This window comes from Diplotaxodon limnothrissa, linkage group LG22 (assembly GCF_057381915.1).
Source record: "Diplotaxodon limnothrissa isolate DT_005_m linkage group LG22, D_limnothrissa_male_GT1.1, whole genome shotgun sequence".
NCBI classification, from domain to species: domain Eukaryota; kingdom Metazoa; phylum Chordata; class Actinopteri; order Cichliformes; family Cichlidae; genus Diplotaxodon; species Diplotaxodon limnothrissa.
The window spans coordinates 12,656,969-12,679,848 of NC_140616.1; the positions used below are offsets into that span (position 1 = coordinate 12,656,969).

At 43.0% G+C, this 22,880-nt stretch overlaps 1 protein-coding gene across 2 annotated transcripts in view; it reads right to left on the bottom strand.

The window, feature by feature from the left end:
• LOC146609535 (RNA-binding motif, single-stranded-interacting protein 3-like) overlaps positions 1–22,880 on the bottom strand; it is a 301,239-nt gene that overhangs the window by 49,702 nt on the left and 228,657 nt on the right. For both annotated transcript variants that reach the window (XM_085345750.1, XM_085345749.1), the window contains exon 8: positions 19,890–19,969. In XM_085345750.1, coding sequence (XP_085201876.1) covers positions 19,890–19,969 — 80 coding nt within the window. The remainder of the gene's footprint in view (positions 1–19,889; positions 19,970–22,880) is intronic.

Here is a 22,880-nt window from a genome sequence, read left to right on the forward strand (position 1 = left end):
GACTGGTCAGCAACCACCTGGAAATCATGTGTCCTAAAAAGAGTCAAAATGAAGTCCACAATGTTGCACGGAAAACTTCATTGATTTACTTTGGTTGGTTAGTTATGAGTCATCAGTAGTTTGTGTGGAAGATGCAGACTTGTCTGCAAATACTTTCAAACTACTTGCGAAGGAGTGTTGAAAATGTGCAACATACGAAACCGTTCGTCTGCAAAGTAAAAGTTGCACCATTTGAAATGTGTTGATTTCAAAGGCATACCTTTTACTTTAAAGGTGAATGCTCTCCATTTCTAGTTAGCATCATAATTTTCCAAGTTTTGCTACAGCTTAGAGAGTAAGTGGTGAGTTTCTGCAGACAAATTGGCATCTTCTATGCAAACTACATGTGACTGTGGCTGCAAGTGACCAAAGCAATCAGAAAGTTGTGGTTTAGGAACCTCTCTGTGTCGCCAGCAACCACTTTCCAGCTGGTTCGGGAATACACATTTTTCCCTCACAATTGCTGGTTGCCAACCATTCTCTTGGCTGGTTAACTCTTCAGTCACACTGTTGCTGGGCGTAGTTTTGGAATTTTCTAGAATAAACTGTTCACAATAAAGATTTCTGGATTTCTGGTAAATAAGGTTAGCACGTTGTTAAAGCATGATGTTTTGAAAGACATTTCAACAAAATTTTTAAAATGTATTATTTGGTACTTCTGGCACCATGTGACAATTACTATTTAAATTTATTATATTCAAGAGAAGAAGAAGACATCTGTGATAACTTTAACACTGGGCTTCACAGTTTAAAATATTTTAGATGGATCGACAACACTACAAGCCTCAGGTCAAATATGTACAATTGATTGTAGGGTGAACTTTCCCTTTAAAGGTTATATGGTTATATCGGGATAATAATTCTTTATTAAAACTTTCAGAAAAAGATCAACAATAGCATTAAATTATTGACCCAGTCTAAAAATGAACATTTCTTCTGTCCATCCATCTGTCCAGGGAATTAATACATAAGCCTTCACTGGCTTGACCTTGTGGTGTGAAACAAGTTCTGGCGTGTGAAACTGCCCTTTTTTGGCTGTGGCAGAAGAACACAAGAGTAGTTGTTGCCGGACTTTGCCTGTGGGGGTTGACTTGTGCTTCTACGCTCTGTGTCACTGCCTGTGTGGGCAGACAGTGAAACTAGCTCTGTCCCTGTTAGCAGAGTATTATAACACTGCCAACGCCTCCAGTGACCCGTGAAAACTCCCATCTATAGAGATGAATCATACAGCGCTTTGTAATTCAACTGAACTGCCCATCTACCAGACCTACAGCAAATATTTCTCAGTATATATGACACTGGATCAGAATCAGAATAAATCAACTTTAAGCTCTGACAGTATGCCTTAAAATGTATCATGTACTCTATTGTTCTGTGAGGGGAGGTTTGAATCTCTTGTGAAGGCTTCATCACTTATATCTAGCATTAAGCCTGAATGCATATTAGCATCTTACTCAGCTTTACACACCTTTCGTTATCATATACAGCAAAATGTAGGTTTATTTATCAAGGCGAGGTTTTGCTGAGTGGGTTATTTTTCAGCACTTCTCTGCTTGACATTCAACAAAGTTACTCAAATTCACACTAGGAGTGCATTACAAACAGTCCTCTATTATTGGCTAGTATAAAGCTCTGAGGAAATAGTGGATGCTGGGTGTTTTTTTTTAAATAACATCTTGCCTCTCTCGGAGAATTTCCCTGGTGGTCCACAGACCCAAACTTCTGGTTCTCTTTATTATAAGCTTATATAACCTTTAGGTTAGCGTGCTTGAGAATTGCTAACAACATTTGAACATAAGCAGAAAATACGCTGCAAATGAAAGAGCCACATCAGTTAGAGTAGCACACAAAAGGCAGTGTGTCTGTTAACTAGGTTTCCACTGTAGGGGCTTCCAGTAACAACGGTATGGACAGGAAAGAAAATGAAATTACAGCACAATAAATGAATTATCAATAAAAAGCCTCAATACTGTATCTGAGGGAGGATCAATATGCCAGAGCCGGGCTGCAATGTGGGCCCAGGGCTGCGGGTAGCCAGATCAATAATGTCACTGGGGGTGATTGATGATCAATGCTACCAGTGACATTGATTTATGATCGATGAAAGAAGGGCACCGACTAATAAGGGGGGAAAGGGTGGAGGGGAAGTGTGCATGGGGGATTCCATAGAGTCCCCTTTACTGTAACTGATTGGGGATCGATGAAGAGTGGCACCGCGGCTGATTAGGGATCAGGCCGGTCTCGAGCAGAGGAAGGCGGCTATGTGTGAGAGCATTTGGTTGGTTGCGTGGAGACCGGCTTGTCTGAGCTGAGCAGAGCTGCAGAGACTGTAATTAAAGCTGTGCTGAAAGGAGCTTTCCACTGTTTGATAGAAGCTGCAGGTGCAGCTCTCTTTGCTCTTTCACTTTCAAAAGAGCAGCCATGCACACACACCCACACGCGTATAGTATACCACTCTTTTATGCTCACTCAGAAACATACAGAACACACACAAACCCAAAGACGGCGCAGGAAGATCTGCACTGTTTTCTTCCACCCCACCCTCGCAGAAATCTGTCACCAGCACTGACATCCTCTCTCTATTCTGGCTTGTTTTCAGCCATATTTAAGAAATTATCACTGCTTTTAGAGTCTTCAAACTAACCCAAATGACTTAAGCATCACTACTGAAAAGAATGAATTAAAAGTAAAGAAATAAAGAAATCTTTTTTTCTTTATCGTCTTTCATTTCATTAGCTAACTTGTGTTAGATTTGACCTTTCACATTCAGGTGAGACTGGAAGTTAAAGGAGCATATTTTATATTTTACAGTAGCTACAGTAGTCATATTTGCTCCTGATTACTGAGATGAATGGGTCACACTCATGTGAGACATAATGCTACATTTATTTAAGCCTTTGACACACTTTTGTTATACACTGTACATATTTGTTATACTACACCTGCTGTAAATTAAGTGCAAACAGATTTGTTTTCAATAAAAAGGAAACAACAAAAACAGTTACAGTATGGAGAGCTGGCTTCATGACTTTATCAGCTTGCTATGAATGGAACCGGCTGCTTTAACTCTAGATTACAAAGAGTCGTTGCCATGGCCATGAAACTATTAAATCTAGTTTCTGGTAGATTTTGTATTATTTAACCTCTGTTACACCCTGCACACCAAGAAATTTTTTTTAAACTGTGCATTTCTTTTCTATCCATTTTTTCTTCTTCTTCTTCTTTTTTTTTTTACATTCACTGCTTTTTTTGGTCTTAATAATATAACAGTGGAAGAAAAGTATTCACTGTATAATTAATAATTCTCATAAACAAAAGCGGCCACATATGCGGCACCACAAAGCCAGTTTTCATGAAATTCAAAAGCCACAGTAAGGTCCAAAGTCAGACATGCATAATCTTTGTCTCAAAGACCCATGTATGTCTCAACTTCAAACAGTGCATCAGACATTCCCAAGACTCATAATTCATTCATTTCTTAGGTATTCTCTTTGTTCTCAAGTAGCGTTCACACTAATTCTCCTCAGTCTTTCCAAAAAAGTTGCAAAGTGGCATCGTCTTTGGGTTCAACGAATACATCGACCGTTTTCTGAGGAAGCTGCAAAAAAAATATTGCATTTACTGATAAGATTTTGATTTTGTATTTGAAGGTCGTTCTACCGAAGTGAATTAAACAGACAAAACGGCACACCTTCTTATTTCTATTGCGTTACACAGTGTTTGCTTTGAATATGCTTATTTGGTTTTGGCATTAATATGGATATTTTTCTTTAAAGAAACCAAATACCAGCATTTAGAGGCAGATTGTTAAGAAAGAAATGGATCAAACGTAAATCAAAATCTGACCCTGCTTCTTTCCTTGTCCATGCTTCACTGTTTTCTCCTCAGTCTTTATATAAAAGAAAAGAAAACACAAACACAAAGAAATGACAGGAGCTTGATGACACATATCTCTTTTGAAGAAAAAAAAAACATATGAACTCCCATAATAGCTATGCTCTGTCCTCTTTGAGACAGCAATATCGGAACGAGAGAGAAGGGTTGACCTGTGTAGAGCAAGTCTGAGTAAGTCCCTGCCTAAACATCTCAGACGTGATGAAAGGCTTTGTTTTTCTCAGCCTGCGTTAATGGGCCCCAATCGATGTGGGAGAGCTGTGTTTTTTTCCCCTCCACATGTCCTGACCCTTGGGGAAACACAGGGAGGTAATGTGGGAGGGTAGAGATATTGACACACAACGTCGATATCACCAGGGTTCACAAACAGCGGTGCTTACTTCAAGTTGAGGCTGGCTCATCAATGCAGCATCAACAACAGAAGTACAGCGCAGGAAGTGCTGGCAGTTAGTGCAGACTGTAAATTAGCGGTAAGATGCAAAACAAATACTGATGTAAAACTAATGACACTCATCAGTGCTTACGATTCTCCCTTCCAAAACTACCCACCTGTCTCAGGCACATACACACACGCGCGCAGAGCGATGCATTCACCTCACTGATGCCAAGAATGTGCGGCAGCACAGCACTGCAGCAGAGGCAAGCACATCTCCACACTGGCTCTCATCTGTCACCAACAGCAACTAGCCCGCCAGTCGCCATGATATGCAGCCTAATTGGGGGAGCTGATGAGGTCTGATGAGGCCAGTACTTATTGAATTCCCTGGCCTATTATATGGATAATGCTGGAGAGGAGCAGCCTCCCTCTCCTTTCCCATTCTCATCCATTCACTGTCCCAGCAGGGAGCTGCCGGCTAATCCTTTCTTGTTTATAATGGCTGAACGAACGAAAGGGATTTGGACACGATTTCCCCTCGCTAGCACACATCTAACACTCCCCAGTGTTGATTTTACCTCATAATGGGTCTATTGGACAAGTTAACCAGATCCCAAAACCCAGCTCAACCCTCTTGCCTGTCTTTCCTTTTCCTTTTCAGGAGGAGAGGCAGGGACATTGTTGAATAATTAGACTTTGAAATAAATGTTCTTTTCTTTTTCAAAAGCAATTATCAAACATTCAGTATGTGGCTGTACAGTATTCAGCGCTTTATAATGCATGTGTGGGACAAAAAGGAGAGAAAGAGAGAGAAGAAGTGTCAAACAGTGCAGCGGAGAAAAGGGGGAAAAAAGCAGAGGAAGGCAGAAGTTGGAGAACAGATGGCTGAATGGCAGGACAACAAACTTTTAATTCTGTGCGTCAGACTGGTGAAAGAGATGGAGACCGTGAAGTCGCAGAGGGGTGCCAAGAATACTGCTCATTATGGGACAGCACATCAAATTCCATTCGAACTGATGAAAACTCTGTGATTAATGCCTTTGCTGCACAGCACTGTAAAGCATCTGAATTTCAAATTTAAAGTTTCTATGGAAGAATTATGCATTTAGGTGGTAGGACATTCATCAGTACCAGCTCTATTGTGAGGAGAATCCAATAAAGCACATTTACTCAGATGAAGACCGCGAGAAGAGCAGCAAAGGAGCAAATATCTGACTATTATTCTCAAGTGCAGGTACAATAAGAGAGTCCCATGGTTATAGTAAGTGACTCAAACTGTCACTTACTAACTACACTGAACAAAAATATAAACGCAACACTTTTGTTTTTGCTCCCATTCCCCATGGGATGGACGTAGAGACCTAAAATTCATTCCAGATACACAATATAACCATCCCTCCCAAACAGTGGTCACAAATCAGTCCAAATGTGTGGTAGTGGGCACATCTGCTATATTGAGATAATCCATCCCACCTCACAGGTGTGCCACATCAGGATGCTGATCTGACATCATGAGTAGTGCACAGGTGTACCTCAGACTGCCCACAACAAAAGGCCACCCTGGAATGTGCAGTTTTTTGCGCTATTGGGGGTCTGGGGTCCCAGAACCGGTCAGTATCTGGTGTGACCACCATTTGCCTCATGCAGTGCAACACATCGTCGCATGGAGTCTATCAGATTGTCAATTGTGGCCTGTGGAATGTTGGTCCACTCCACTTCAATGGCTGTGCGAGGTTGTTGGATATTCGTGGGAACTGGTACACGCTGTCGTATACGCCGGTCAAGCACATCCCGAACATGCTCAATGGGTGACATGTCCGGTGAGTATGCTGGCCATGCAAGAACTGGGACATTCTCAGCTGCCATCTGCCCTGAACAATGTGAACCATGATTCATCCGTGAAGCGCACACCTCTCCAACGTGCCAGACGCCATCGAATGTGAGCATTTGCCCACACAAGTCTGTTACGGCGACGAGCTGGAGTCAGGTCAAGACCCCGATGAGGACGACGGGCATGCAGTTGAGCGTCCCTGAGACGGTTTCTGACAGTTTGTGCAGAAATTGTTTGGTTGTGCAAACCAATTGTTCCAGCAGCTGTCTGGGTGGCTGGTCTCAGACGATCTTGGAGGTGAACCTGCTGGATGTGGAGGTCCTGGGCTGGTGTGGTTACACGAGGTCTGCGGTTGTGAGGCCGGTTGGATGTGCTGCCATATTCTCTGAAACGCCTGTGGAGACGGCTTATGGTTGAGAAATGAACATTCAATGCACGGGCGACAGATCTGGTTGACATTCCTGCTGTCAGCATGCCAATTGCACGCTCCCTCATTGCTTGTGGCATCTGTGGCATTTTGCTGTGAGACAAAACTGCACATTCCAGGGTGGCCTTTTGTTGTGGGCAGTCTGAGGTACACCTGTGCACTACTCATGATGTCAGATCAGCATCCTGATGTGGCACACCTGTGAGGTGGGATGGATTATCTCAATATAGCAGATGTGCCCACTACCACACATTTGGACTGATTTGTGACCACTGTTTGGGAGGGATGGTTATATTGTGTATCTGGAATGAATTTTAGGTCTCTACGTCCATCCCATGGGGAATGGGAGCAAAAACAAAAGTGTTGCGTTTATATTTTTGTTGAGTGTAGATGCGCGGTGTATTTCTGATGTATGCACCCAGCTCTTTGTCTGCCTTACTATTAAAAACAACAAGCTGCTTTAAATCTCTGACATTGTGATCACCTGGAAAATATTGTGTTGGTTCCCCCTTTTGCTGCCAAAACAGCCCTGACCCACTGAGGTTCCACTAGACCCCTGAAGCCATGCTGTGGTATCTGGCACCGAGATGTTAGCATCAGATTCTTTACGGAACGGGTAATTAATCGGCAGAACTGTAGATTTTGACCAGTTTATTGAATAATCTGAAACTCTTGAAAAAGAGTTTATCAATGCAATTAACCCAGCAACAGATTCTGTAAGGTGTGGTCTCCATGGATGCTTTGGTAGGTGGTACATGTCAAAGTAACATCCCAGTGCTATCTAGAAAAACAAAAGGCCATATTTATAGGGGTCAGTTGTTGCGGCCTTATAGATCAGGGACCACACTGACGAGGAGGGCCATTAAGGCAGCAACATTTAAAAGCTTACATGGAGAAGGTACAACCTGGAGTTCACTAGGGGCACAGCAAATCAATATTAGCTCGACTTAGAAATCTGCTGTATAATCCTTGATCTCCAAGGCCATTTGCTTTGCTGCCTGAAATTGGATACACCCTGACTGCACACCCCCACCCGCCTGCTACGCAAAGCCCGCTGTGCGCTCCACAAATAAGACATCCTGAAAAATTGATCTGGATGCATCTGTAGCAAGATTACGTCTAGGGCTAAGAGAGAGATATGACTAGCTCGAGGTAATTGATAAAAATGCGCGTCTATGTGTAAGAGGATCATGATGGGGCCCGGCGAATGTGGCAGCATTATCATAGCCACATCACTACCATCTAGAAGACTGCTGCAGCAACATCTCAACAAATATTAAGAGCTGGTAAAAGACCGATATTGAAAAATACTTTTATACACTCTATACTGTAGGTATGATTAACAGTGACATAAGGATAATAGGTTTTCTTTGTTTATTTTGCCTGAAAGCAATGATGCCTTTTGTGGAGTAATACATTTTCTTTGACAAATGACCTGAGTAGCACATAATGGAATGGCTTTGTTTGATTAATTTTTATACAACCATATTTGTCCATTTTAAACATACCTGTGACATTTTATTCACCAAAAATTGTTTAGATTTCTCTAAATCCATCTTTCCTTGCAGCCAAGGTCCCCATCTTTCCTCCAACAGGCAGTTTCAGAGGCAATTTATGTAAAACTTGCATTATTCATGACCACCTACTCCAATTGGCTGCATTCACTTCCAGCCAATCGGAATACTACCTAATGGATAATGGAAATTTCCTCATGTGGCGTCTCTACCCCCAGAGTAATGGCTACAGCTAGAGACCACATATAGGGGGGTCTATGAACCAATCTAAACTGTGCAGTTGCACAGTTGAGACTGTAGCCACTTTCACACACGTGCTGCAGCCCTCTTAAACTTTTCCAACATTTTCCTGTATGCGCGAACACAAATGCCCTACTCAGTGGGATCGAACATTAAACTGCCCAATCCCTACCAGCTCCCTCGTACAGATTCAAAGTCCGTTTGCTCCAATGTGAAAACAGAACAGGTCCTGAGAAGCTGACAGTAGTAGTACATGCCATGTGTACCATCTCCCGAATGCACAATTAAGCCAGAAACCTAATCTAAACCATTTACAGTGGTGTAAATACATCTAGTACCGACTAGCTGCACCTGACTCGCGTAAGAACTGTTGCTAGCCAAGATTCAGCACTACTTCCCGATTACAGAAGGAAGATTGTCTCCAAAGATGAATATCAGCCATCAAGGGCATATTTCATTTAAATTCCTTGGGAGATGAAGGAACAATTACTGCTCCCTCTTAATACAGGAATTTCCAAATACGAAATTACAAAATAACTCAGATCGAAAAGATAATATAGCAGATTTATGACACACCAGCCCACTGATTTCAAACACATGGAGGAGCCTGTGAATAAATTGTTATTTTAGACAGAAAATGGCAAGAGAGAGCAGATCAGCAACCTTGCCTAGCTTTATCGAATGTCTCCTCAAATAGATTTAAGGCAACTAACAATATGACCAGTCATGGCTTAAAGTCCAGGTCAGTGTATTTCATTCTCCGCAGTGTTGCAAGCAAAAAACAAATCATTACCGAAAGTAATGAAAGAAAAACAGGCTTACGGCGGCTGGCAAATAATTTTCCAATAACAGTTTTGTTATATTTATTCAATATTATAGCGCTACACATTTATGTGGGAGGTAACTTTTTCTTGAACTTTTACAGCAAACTCTGAATGTTTTCGCCCTTCTTAAACGTTTTGCTATCAGACTCTTTCTCGTGCCTCCTGGCAGGTGAAACAAAACAAACAAAACATTCCTCTTCAAGAAAGAAGCAAAAAAACACCACTTACAGTACTTACTGCTGTGCAACAAGCGCGACATAAAAAGTGAGATTTGTAGGCAGGGTATATCATTTCCACTGTTACTGTGGGCTGCAGGATTTTTATTCCCATGGCAGTGTGTATTGTTAGAGTGGCAGTTGTTGGACTCTCTGAGGCCTTTAAGCTCACTGTTTTCCCTCTATTACTTGTGCCCGGTGGGGGCACAGACAGTTGTAGCGAGATGCGGCGCAGCGCAGCAGGGTGGTCCCCAGATACCACAGATTCATACTTTCCACCTGACGCACAGGATAGAGAGAACAGAGAGCTGGCAATTACCAGACTCCTCTCTCTATATATACTGCAATCCTGGCCAGCTCCGCTCTGCTGTACTCCACTCTGAAGGCTGTCTCAGGGCCAAGCTGGAGGTAATGAAAGCAACACACTCCTAATGGACTATTGATGTGTGTGTATTTGTGAGTGTGCGCGTGTGGACGTATGAGAGGAAGGCAGAGGAAAGAACAAAGGAAGGAAAAAGAAACTGTAAGAAATCATTCTGCTGGCATTTTCATCCACTTTCCTTTTGTGCGTTGTCTGTGTCGATGTTTTTGCCGTGGCAAAAAGTGAGCATTCATGTCTGCGAGCTAACGTAAATCACCTATACGGGCTGAAAAGCAGTAGAATTAAACTGCTAGTGCGATCCAATAGCATGGCCAAGATGTGTTGCGCTTCCAGCAAGGGAAGCAGAGACAGACAGAGAGACACTGTGTCTGAGACATGAGGTCACCGGGAACCAGGTGTGTTTCCATCGTCCTTCAGCTCAAACACCAACAGGCAGCTCACGTATAAATACACTCATATAGGAAGGAAAAGACACAAATATCCCCGGGTGACAAAAAAAACAGAAGTGGTAACTCAGACACCTTCACAGTAAATTTCACCAAATACAACATGTCGCACTCCTGCTGATGGTCCACTGGTAGAGCATGTAGGGTGTATTTTTTTAATGCGTGTGTGTCTCTGCGTGTGTCCCCTAACCTGCTGGCAGGCAATCGGATGAATGAATGGGCGTCCACTCCTAGAGGTCCGGTGGCACAACAGAAATAACTCTGCTGACCACAGTGACCTCTGCCTGTTCCCACACAGTCTGCGTCCTGTTCTAATGGAGGCCCGTGCTCTATTTTGGGGGCAGCAGCTAGATTTATCTCACTGCCCTCTGTGTCCTGGGACGGTGACACTGACGTGGTGTAACTGATGCCTGCTGCTTCTTTTTTTTTTTTCCTGCTTCCCTTACGCAAGCACACACAGGATAAAAATCAGTCAATTCTGGGCACCCGGATGACCCGGCTGTACGTCACTATCTGTATCCATTTTCAAATGTCCCTTAAAGGAATAAAGGAAAGTTGTAAACCATCGGCTTTGTGTTGTGATACTTCACCGTGATAGTCTGATCTTTCATAAAGACAGGTGCAGGAGCTGGAGAGTAGATGAGAACAGAACCAAAGAAAGCAAGCCTGCTGAATTGCTTGCATACCACAGAGACCTTAGAGCATGATTATCCTCCTCAGCAAACTTAATCTTCATTCTAGAGGACGGGCAAGCTGGCCGGAAGGCTATGAGCTCAGTGACCTACTGTATCTGCTGAGAGGCTGAATATTATTCTTTGCAAAAGAAATACGTTGCCTCAGGTCCTGCATTAGATTAAGTTGACTGATGGCTAAAACCAAGAATCTAGGGATCCTTGAATATAATGTGCACATCACAGCACCATCTTCCTAAAGTGGTGGAGATCTCAGTTTGGGTTAGGGAGCAGAAAAAAAAGATAGAGGCTTTTTCTTACGGCAGTAACAGTCTGATTTCAGAGCTTGCCAGTATAATATTTAGAGAATAAACAAATAAGAAATAGTTTCCTGGGTAAGAAACTCAACCACTACTCAGTCTCCCAACTGTGTTTCATTGCACATTCCTAAGTTATAGAAAAACATCAAAGAACTTTGTTTAATAATACATTGACATGACCGCTGTTCTTGGTTAAAGCCTTTAGTAATTTTAGCAACCTACGAAGCAATGTATTTGCATTGAGTTTGCTGCACTTCATCCGTACTTGAAATTGGAAACCCACAGAGGGGGATGACTCAAGATTAAGCCCAAACCACTTAAAAGAGCAGCTCTCTGACTTGAATGCAGCCAGTCTGATAACCTATCAGTCGTGTAGAGGGAACCCGGCTGAAATCCTGCAGCAACGCAATGCAATCTGGCCAATCACATAGGCCTTACTTTTTTCACACAAATGTTGTATTTCTACAGTTTACCTTGCTATAAATTGATTACTATCATGATAAATCTTAAGAGCTGAGCTCCCTGATGTTGCTAAAAGCAACATTTCTCCACCAAAACTGCCCCGTGGTTTATTTTAATGTACAACTTTTCTCTGGCATAGTCATGCTGATGATCTTTTTTAATGGTCTGCTGTTGGCTTGAAATACCCGACTATCAATCCTTCCAGTCATGCAGCAAAAAGCAAGTTACACACTGGACAGGTCATCACCATATTGTAGGGATACACAGGGAAAGGTCTTAGCGATCCGGGGCTAGAAGCTTCTTACTGTGAGGTCACAGTGCAAACTACTGGGACTGTGACAAACTTGTGATCCGTCCAGAGGTGATGCCCACATCTAACCCTGCCCTGTGACAGCTGGTATAAGCTCCAGTGCCTCGTGTGACCATGATTTGGACAAACAGAAGAAAAATTACGGATGAATGCATCTATTTTATATCTTCCTCGTTTATTGTTTCAAATTTAGTGTGTGATTATTTCACTCCATCCTGTGGGTTTATGTTTTTGACATTTTTTTTCATTATTTAGTTGCTGTTCATACTCACTTTAATTGTTTAAACACACACCGTTACGTTAATCAGGTTTCAGGTTGCTTTTATTGCAGTTTTATATTAACTTTATAATTTTATGACGGCCTCTCCTGTGATAGCTCGTGCTTCGTGCAGCACGTTGCGCTCCCACCGGGGACGAAATGCGCCATTAACAATAAAAGTTTTGCCGCCTTGCTTTAATGTTTAGCAGCTACAATTGTCATTACCAACATCTCTGTCTGCTCGTATGCGTGGACTTTCTCATTACCAAATCTGATACGCTTAAAGACTTTTGGTTAAAGAAAGGCCGAGATGTTTCCATTTTAAGCACCACGTCGCCAGCACGGCCTTCACCGGCTTATTTTGTAATGAGGTTACATGCTAGAGACGGTATTCTCAGCCATGTTCGCAATAGCTTTCAACCTTGTTGTTACTCTACTTTGATGTTTAACCTACAGAACCTCCAAACTTCTGACACAACTGGCAGCTGCCCACACGGTGAATCCACAGCATAACAGAGAGGCAAGCACATCAATGGACAGACTGAACACATGTCAACCAGAGAATAGAGGAAAAACGCTCTTTATAAATAAAAGAAGCCTCAGGTGCTTAGTTTTCCTGCTTTAATATTGTGTCCACTCAGCTGTATCTGGTAACATAGATGAGCATTAGGGACGTCTGAGCAGGAGTGTGTGAAGAATAGCAGGCTGAAAGGATGGGTGTACGTGCAGAGGGAGAGCGAGGGATGAAAGACAGTGGCGGCAGGGCAGATAAGAGAGGGAGGGAGCCATGAGAGAGAGTATAAAAGCAAGGGCAACAAAAAGTGCAAGGAGAGGTGTGAGCGGGGTGAGAGGGAGGAAAATAGAAGGGGATCAACATCGCGGACAGCTGGGCCAGGGTCGCGGCGGTCAAGCTCAGGAAGCGGTCGTACAGTCAATGTCATCCTTTCATCTTGTCTGCTGGAGATGCAGCAGCCTAAACTTTACTCAAATTTAACCTTCCAAAAAGCACAGGTTGATCCAACTCTCATTCCTTTCTCTTCTGCTCCATGCACCACCCATCACTTTCTTCCCCCTCTGCCCTTCCCCATCTGTTCTCTTTTATCTTCTTCGCTTATTCCTGTCACATCTCCAAAGCTCCTAATCTATTCCTTTCCATTGTGCTCCTGCTATATTTCTCTCTATTACTCTCGATTGTTGGGTGGGTGGGTGTGGGGGGGTTCTCCTCGTGGTAACTCTCCTTCATTTTGTCTCCATCCACATTAGATGCGGTTGAGTGGAGAGCAAAGTCAATCGTTCCCGCCTGAACCCCTCCAGGAGTCGGAGCTACCTCCTCTCTGCCTAAACAAACTTTGAAGCCAATCAAAGGGCTTATATCATTTTCAGTGGAAGGGAACAGCAGCAGCTGAATACTTTATATTTCAGTGACAGATCCACTCGGAGCAGCTCCGCTCTCCTCCTCCTGCCTGCTAACCGTTGGCTTTGCTCATGAATGATACAGTTCAGTGGCAAAACAAACAAAGCGTGACAAATCCAGATTATTGTCTGTAGGCGAGATAAGGTTATAATGAGAAAGTGCATCGGGGGAAATTGATCCTTTTTTCAGGAAGCTGTCTGATTTACTGGGCATGCCAATAATAACTTCCTGTGTGTCCCGCCTCTAATGGGAGGAGGGTGAAGTCAGAGGTGGGGGTGGAAGGTTCATGCTAAGAGGACAGATTTCATTATGATGCAATATCCCGAGGAAAGCACTGAGGTTTTGTGGCCACTTATTATCTGTGGCGGAGTATATTGAAAAGCTGTCTGATTGCCATTGAGGATCACATACAGAGACAGAACTATGGCTGGCTCGCACTGAGTGACAGCAGAAGCAGTAAATTAATCATCAATACATAATGGATTTGACCTTTTTGTTTCTGACGAAAAAACGAGGAAGGATAACAACAGCTACAAAAAACAAAAAAATTCACAGAACACAAACTACACATGACTCGCAGATGCATCATGGGAAACGCGTGCTCTCACGTACTTGGAAAGGCAGCCATGTCTGAGACATCCTGACAGCCAAGTCGCCAACCTACTTGGCTGCACGTTAAATCTACACGCCATAGGGGAGAGAGAGACGAGGCCCGCTGACAGGCCAGTTATTAGCCAGGGGAATGTGGGAGGGATGGCAGAAATTAACATAGATTACTTAAGTATGACTGACAGTTTCAGAAGGGCTTTTTGTGACTTACCAAGTGATTTGGGACTTGCCTTAATTCAGTGAGGGATGTTTTAATACCGTGGGCTGTCTCTGCTATCTTGGCACTGTTGCCTTGGTGAGGATGCCAACAGGGAGGAATTTCTTTCCTGCAACTGCCCCCCACCCCCACCCACCCCCAGCAACAATTCCTCCCAACCTCAGCTGCACAGGCCTTGTGATCCGCACATAATGATGGAAAGTGTTGGTGGGGCAGCACTTTTTTGGCCTGTCTTTACTATATTTTATTTAACAGGTGGTTGGCAAAGAGTGCACCCTGTATATTCTGTCTGGTGTTATCCTGACAGATGTAGTGTTTTTTATAAAACCCTGGGTGTTATTTAGATCTCTGGCAGAACAGACAAATTATCAAACTGGTTATCTGATCAGTATTCTGAAAGACACAACAATTACCATTTTCGAGGGTGGGGAAAGCACTGGCACTCACCACAAGTGTCCTTGAAGAATATGGCTTTTACTGTAGGCCTAAATTAACCTCTTCTGTATAACAGAGCACTGTGACTGACAGAGTAAGTGAGGCAAAGTGAGAGTTTGGACAGAGAAAGACAGAGACTAGTGGAAATTGCAAAAACAGAGGGAGAGAAAAATGCCAGCGTTCTGTAAAAAAAAAGAAAGGAAAAGAAAAAAGAAAAGAAAAAAGCTTGTACATATTGCATGTTTCCGCTTCGTTCCATCTCCCAAGGCCACTGTGGCTGCTTCCTGATGTGGTTTTCATTATTTATCCAGCATCCATTGGACAATATTGGAGCCGACTCGCAGCTCTGCTGCCATATTGGCAGAAAGACAACGGAGCGAGCGGTACCAGCGGAAGTGAAAAGGAAGAAGCAGCAGTGTTACTGCACATTCAGTCTGGACTGAATCTCTGTTTGCACAGTTAGACGTCCAAGCGAATGTTAGATTCATCAAAGTCTGGCGCTGCCCTTTTCTGATGCTCAACACTACTTGCACGTAACCTCATTGATTATTTAACTATGGTTTGATTGCTGACTCTAAAATTAAGTTAAAAAACATAAAGAGACACAATTCAGTGGAGCAGGTTATCAATTTTCTTTCTGCCATTGCCGCCACACAGTAAGGTATGTACATGTTATTACTCACCTGCCAAAAAACAAACAATGGCTAATGTATCTCTGGTCTGAATTACATTTACCATAGGGTGTCATCTCTAAGCTGTTTAATGCATTGTGGGACGAAGGGCTTTAATCAGCGAGGCTCAGTGGAGCCAGCGGATTAAATCACTTTTTATCTGCGCTTCCTTTGACTTTCCCAGTGCTCAGGGTTGCAGTGTAAATCATAATGCGTCCCTGTTGGGCTCACTTCAGTATAGTTTATAGCTGGAGTCACATTTCATAAATTCCATTTATTTTGTTTATTGAGTAAATCCACATCCACTAAAAACAAGGATAACTCTTTATTCTCGCCTCGAACTTAAAAGTTGACCATTTCTCAGAAAAGGAGGAGATCGTGCTCGCGTGATTCAATCCATCGATTTCTGCGCGCAGCCAGAAATCACATGTTCATTTATATGTGCAGCATCAGCTGGAAGCATCCGAGAATGTGCGCGTGTCAATATTTGAAACGACACACGGTATGTATATTTTGGGCGTAAGGGACATGTTCTTCATCTGTGTGCATGCGTTGTGTATGAGTTTATATTTGTGTGCACGTATACTGTATGCACGCTCACCGCCGACCACAGCGACAGGGAGAGCGGCTGCCGCATTGCACAGAATAGCTAAACAGCTGTGGTGCTCCATCAGGGCTATCGATCATGTCCCTCTCTCTGAATCACAATCAGACGTGGGCAGAGCAGAGCGGCTAGAGCAGGCCTCGGTGACTGGTTTGTTGGACGACTGCTATGCACCTCTCATATCAACCAGGCCTCACCAAACAAACCTGACCTGGACTGCTGATTAGATGCATCTATATGCGAGTACTGTGGTACGCATTTCTGTAGAACTTGCTGGAACACACACGAATATTCGCTTTAAGTTCTCAGAATGCAACATGTCTTCTCGCAATTGACATTTACTGCAGACAGAAATAAAGCACTAGCTCTTGTTTAACGCACTTCTAAATCATCTGTGATCAAAATGAGCATTCAGAGAGGATGGCATTACCACGGATCAAAAAATGAGTTCATTTGTGTATCTATGTAGCGCATGTAGTTGGATCTCATAGAAAATTACATAGAATTTCATTAGAAAACCTAATGGGAAGAAAAGGGAAGCTGTTAAGTATCATTAGTTGCCATCTGCTATCATATTTTCACACTGTAGATCAACTCAATATCTCATGTAATCACAAGGAAGTCAGATGTTATTACATTAAAATTTAAGCAGGAAGTGTATGGACTCAGTCTATGGCGCTATTAGCTGCCATCTGTTAGCATCTCCACAATTCCTCTTCTCTGTGTTGGTCTGTTATCAGCAACTCACGGTTAACTTCCTGCCAACATGGTGACTTCCTTTTGGTTTGTTTTCCCATGGTCAGTTGAATTTACCAGATGACCTGGCACCTGACATCAAGATATTTACTTCCTGGTATGGGACAGCAAGGTTACAACTCAATATCCTTTTTGTATTGGCACTGGACACACCTGGGTGGAGGTAGGCAGCTAGTACAATCCCCAATTGCACATATGCACGCGTACACTCACCCTCTTACACACACACACACACACACACACACACACACGGCCACATCTCTTGACACAGTGTGATTGAGTGGCTAAGCCGGAAATGCAGAGGCTTGTCAGATATCGGCTGGAGAGGTTTGGGGGAGTAAGCCTGATGATTGAGAAATGTGTGCCTGTATATATGCATGTGTGTTGGGAGTGCTACCCTAAATGTGTTGTGTATGCTTGAGAGCATGTTTTAAACACTAAATGGTGGTAAGAGAAAGAAAAAAGAAGTTTCTCATTAGCATTATATGGATGCTGACATTCCACTGAGGTCAAAGTCAGCGGTGCATGGCCATATTTGTGCTTATGTGGTTTGTGCGTGTGTCAAGGCTCACACAGTGTAACAGTCATGGCTGTCACATAAGCATACTCATGCACGCACACACAGACAAACACACACACACTCCGCCTGTGCTGCGTGTGGTGGGAGCCCCCCGGGGGGTGCTGCTGAGCTGTCAAAGTAGGATGGATGAAGAAGCTGCCCTGCATAGCAAAGGGCTCTGGGGAAATACCACCAAAATGACACACACACACACACAACCACACACACACACACACACACACACACACACACACACAGAGAGACTGTCAGCACACGGTATGTATGTGCACCCATTTGGAAATGCAGAAATTTAAATACACGTGCATGAATGTGAACACGCATAAATTTGAGACCAATACAAATGCAGTGCAAACGCATAACACGCGCACTTTCAGGCAACCCAACACACAAAAATACACTTTTACTAAAGGGCTGTTCGCTCTCCCTCTGTGAGAAACAGAAACAGCCCTAGGGCCCTCAGCAAAGGAACATCTGAGTTTGTTAACAGCAAAATGTCCAGAAATCTCCATTTAGGAGACAGCAAGTCAACATGGACTACATCATAGAGGAAAAAAGAACAGCTTCATCTCCACCCCACCCTCATGTGAACTGAAAACTATGGAAAAAGTATAAAATATCACAGGGAGCATTACTCTATCATTATTCATCATCAGAACATCTGAGAGCATCTGCAGCGTACCAGCACAGCAAACTTGAAAATTCAGCTGCTAACTTATAGCTTTTGTGCATCTACCATATCAGTGTTACTTACTCTGGTATTTGGAAGGAAGTTATAATTTTTTTAAAGAAGTCCGACAAGGTTCAAGTATTTGACCTGATCCCCTTTTACACAATTGCCACATCCAAAGAGGAACTTGACTAACAATTCTGACTTGCTTACTCAAGTTTTGGTTGCATAGCTTCTCTGACTGCTTGTCGGCTTGTTCCCTTCAGGTTGCGTGGTACAATTTCATCAGATTCCCAAATTCCCGGTGAATTCAGGTGAATATATCAGGCTTGTGACAAAAACTACAAAACTAAAGCCCAAGCTAATAAACCGAAAGCAACCTTTGGAAGTACCGTATCACCACATATCACAAATGGCAACAACTCGAAGAACAGTAAAAGTTCAGGTGTAAAGCAAGGAAAGAGAAGCTTTCATAGACCTTTTAGCAGGGACCATAGCAGCGCTGAACCAGAGCGGACCTTGTAAACGTAACCATTCTTAATTCCACAGAAGGATTTCCTCGATCAGGGCGGTAAATCTCCATGCTTGGCACAAGCCTGAACAATCCATTAACAATAATAAAGCCTGAGCGGCAGGGAGATAGACCCTTAAAGGGGAAGGTCAGCCTGATATTACAGCTTTAAAGGTTTCCTATTACGGCTCAACTTCAATATAACCACTCACCTTGCCTTTAATGGCTGCTGGCTATGCAGTGACTGAGCACATACGGAGATTCTAAATCCAGTCTTTCTGAGATATTACTGGATAGAGGAGAGCGATTTATGGGTCTGTTTCTATGCTGCTGGTTGGAGGTGTGAGTGTTAATATAGCTGCCACAGTGGTGAAGGAGATCTCCTCAGGTATCACCCCGTCTGGCCCTCATGTCCTGCTGGGATACACGGGAGACTCTGCTGCAGCACCTGGACCCAAAAGTGCTTAAGCAGCATTTTTTCCTTCATCCTGGCCTTTCCCTCTGACACTTTTTTCCCCTTCCAACTCACTTTTCTTCCACTGCCACCTCTTGATACTCTCACTCCCCTGGAGACTTGCTTCTTTTTCCAATGCCTTGCCTGCTTACTTGTGGAACTGTGATGCCTCTTTCAGCACCGATACACGGCGAGGTACAATCTCGTCTCTACATCTGTCTCCATTTTCTGCTATTCTTTCTTTCACCCATGTTTCCCTGTCTGCTTTCTCCTTGGCCACTGTCTAGGGTGACTGCAGAAAAGAGAGCGATAGGAAGGCGAGAGGACACCGCAACAGAGAGAGCAGGAGCAGAAGAGGAACGAGGGGAGAGTGCAAGCTCTTAAGTAGATTGCGAAGAACAGCACAGAGGCATGAGTGTGAATATTAAGAGGGTTTTCTCCTGCCCGAGAAGTTCCAGCCTGCAGCCTGAGCACCACCAGGGAGAGAGACGGTGACACGGAGTGAAGACGTTACAGAACGAGCGAGGAAGAGACCTATAGAACCATCAGCTATTGAGCCAGAACCACGACAGTTAGCTTCAGATGTCAGAAACAGCAGTGTACGCAATCTATCAAGCTGTCCGGCAGATCTGAGATGAGGAATTACCATAAGTGAATTAGAAAGGCAGTTCCTTATTGCAAAATGATGCCTCCCCCACCCAAAAAAAAGAAAAGGAAGGGGTGATGTGAGAGTAATGTGAAGCAAAAGAGGTGAGACTCACCTGGAATGCCTGGTGGGGTTTTCAGGTATTTTCCATTGAAGTGCTGTATCACTACTTCACATTTCTCTGTAGACTCCATCCTGCAACGACATGCGGCATGTAGGGTTCAATTTAACAATCTGTTTGTAGCAGAAGCACCGATGACACATTTACAACCATAAAGCATCACCCCCTAAACTGTGTCCTGCTGGCTGTGTAGCATCAGTCTTTTCATACTAATAGTGCAGTGAGACTATCGAGAGCTGATCTGCCGTATCAAGACACTGGTTACATGAGTCAGGGGTTCATAATGAAATTCAGGGCTTTCAGGCAAAGAGGTGTTTATGCAGTCCTTTTCTGCGCATAACGGAAAAGACAAAGCATAGAAAGTTTTGGAGAGTAGGTGAAAGGCGTGAAAGATGAGGTGGTACGGGAAGGTAGAAATTACATGCTTATAAAAGGCAATTCCAGTGTGAAGATGAGAGAGAACACAGGAAGTTGATTGACTCGTCTCCACTTTTCCAACCAAAGGATCAAAGAGTATATACAGGCCAAGCAGCTTGCCAGCAGGGGGGCTCTGATCTTCACATCACAAGCCTACACACACTAATGTCATACACACATAACATCAAAACACGTACATTTCAAATGCATATGAGTGTTGTTGTCATTCTCACACACATACACACACACACATGCACACGCACACACACACACACTGCTCTGCAACAATAAACAGATACCCTAAAGGAAAGTTGAGCAACTTAAGCTCCAAAGATTTGAAATATAATAGGAGATGTAACCTATACACACATGCATATACATATTTTCTATGCAATTTTGCATTTCAGAAAACTAATCAGAATCCTTGGTGGGTGTTTCCTAGTAAATGTGACTTATTATTGGCTGAGAGCACTGCATTCATGAATTCTAGACTAGTTGCCTCACAGTGACAACTACAGGGAATTATTGCCCTAGGCTAATAAATTTTACTAGTTGAACACCAGTAAATTAAAACAATTTGTACTCTCACTTTGGCATATTAAAGAAATGATCGTGTGCTGGAGAGCAGCTCTTTTCTGTAAAGCTAAGCTAAGGGCTGGGAGACCTCCTTCAGACTGGCTGCTGACCACACTGGGAATCAGAAGTGTGTGGCCAAACCAGGAGAATGGCTATCGTAGAGAAGGGCCACACACTTCAGGCATTCGCTGTGTTGCGTTCAGTGTTACAAATCAAAAGCTCCACAGGTGGACACACAGCAACAACAAAAGTTTGAAAGACAATTACAATGGCTGTCTCCTCTTTCACCTCCACACAGCTGGCCGCTCATGGCATGAGGTGGGCGTGAATGTTGGCTGGCTGCTTTCGGAAAGTTACAGCAAATGATCTACAACGCATGCGCACACACACATACACACACCCTATCTGACATTGAAAAGGTGTAAGACCATAAATCCAAAGATGTAACTTAATTATCAGTTTCTCTTACAAGTTGATGTAAGAACAAATAATATCAAAATATTCCTTTAACTTGCAGCTTAACTGTGTGTGCTACAAGAATTTTTAAACACCTTCCATATTACAGCCTGCATGAATAAAATGCTAGGATTTTCTTTTTCAATGTGCAATGGATTTGTCTGAAAATTTCAATTGTGTTAAGACAGTAACATATTAAAAAGCAAATATCCTTTTGCATGAATTTGCACGATCCGTGTTGTGCATATATTGCAGATTCCCTTATAGACGCAAAGAAGACATATTAAAATGAGAGAGTTTTTAAATCCAGGCTTGACTGAATGCCATGTCTTTATGGTAATATGCGCTTGGAATGTGCAGAATTCATTGCCTTCCAGATTTTCATGCTTTATTCTCCCTCACCTCCTAAAATACTCATATCATCCTGTCAGCCTCCCCCTTCCCTGTCCTCTGTCTCCCATCCTTCTGCTATCGCTACCTTCATCTTTCTTTCTTTTCTTTTTTACCATAGCTTCTTTATCGCGCTCTCCATCTCATCCATCTTACTCCCAGCCCGTCTACACCTTTTCTTTTTGACGTCTCTCTCATTCTTCCCCGTCTTTCAACCTTGGTTATTTCCTCCATCTTTCACCGTTATCCTTCCTCTCTCCTGGCCCATCTCTCTCACTTTCTGTGCCCTCCTTTCCTTCCCACTGTGTCCATCCTTTTCTTTCAACATTATGCCCTATCCACATCAAAATCGTTCTCCCCTTTTCTCCTCCCTACTCCTCTTTTTAGAATATATAATCTTTCACACTTCCTGGCATCATCAATCTCTCACTGACCCTGTATCCTCCCTTTCCCCAGCCCTCACTCTTTCCCTTCTGTTCCACGAGTGTTAGTGAAAGGCCGATATGAACCAACCAATGCAACTCAGCTAACTGCAAAACATAACGAGTTTCTAAAAATGACTTTAATTTATAAAATAATATTCAAAAAGATATATTAAGTTATACACAGCACATTTTCACTCAAAAGAAGCAAAACAAAACAAAAAAACTACTACTAAACTTGAAGTACAAGAGCAGCCAGCTGGTTAATTAATTCATTAATTTTATAAGAAATCATTGTTCTGATTCATTGTTTATTTATCTCTGTTTATATGCTATAGATTTTTTGATATAGGTGCCACATCAGAAAGCTGAAGTGAATATACCGGGAACTGCATACATCGAGTGTTTATGTTTACAACATACGCTGGCAATATGCTCCTAATCCACACCAAACACTGAATCTCAGCACAGTCCTACGAACACGGAAATTATTGCCTCATATTGCTCTCACTTTAGGAGGCAGGCTAGTGACACGGAGAGGATCTGCCTGAAGCACAGCTAACCTCTTTATCGCTCAAGCTTAACAACCTTGTAGTGCTTATGAAATAATGACTTTTGTGGTGTGGACTCCATTATCAAAGCACAAGCCGTTTTGAGGTTGTTTGTTGGGATGCTTTTGTTGTCCATTTTAAAAGAGACAGGCTTACAATAGCAGCTGGATGCA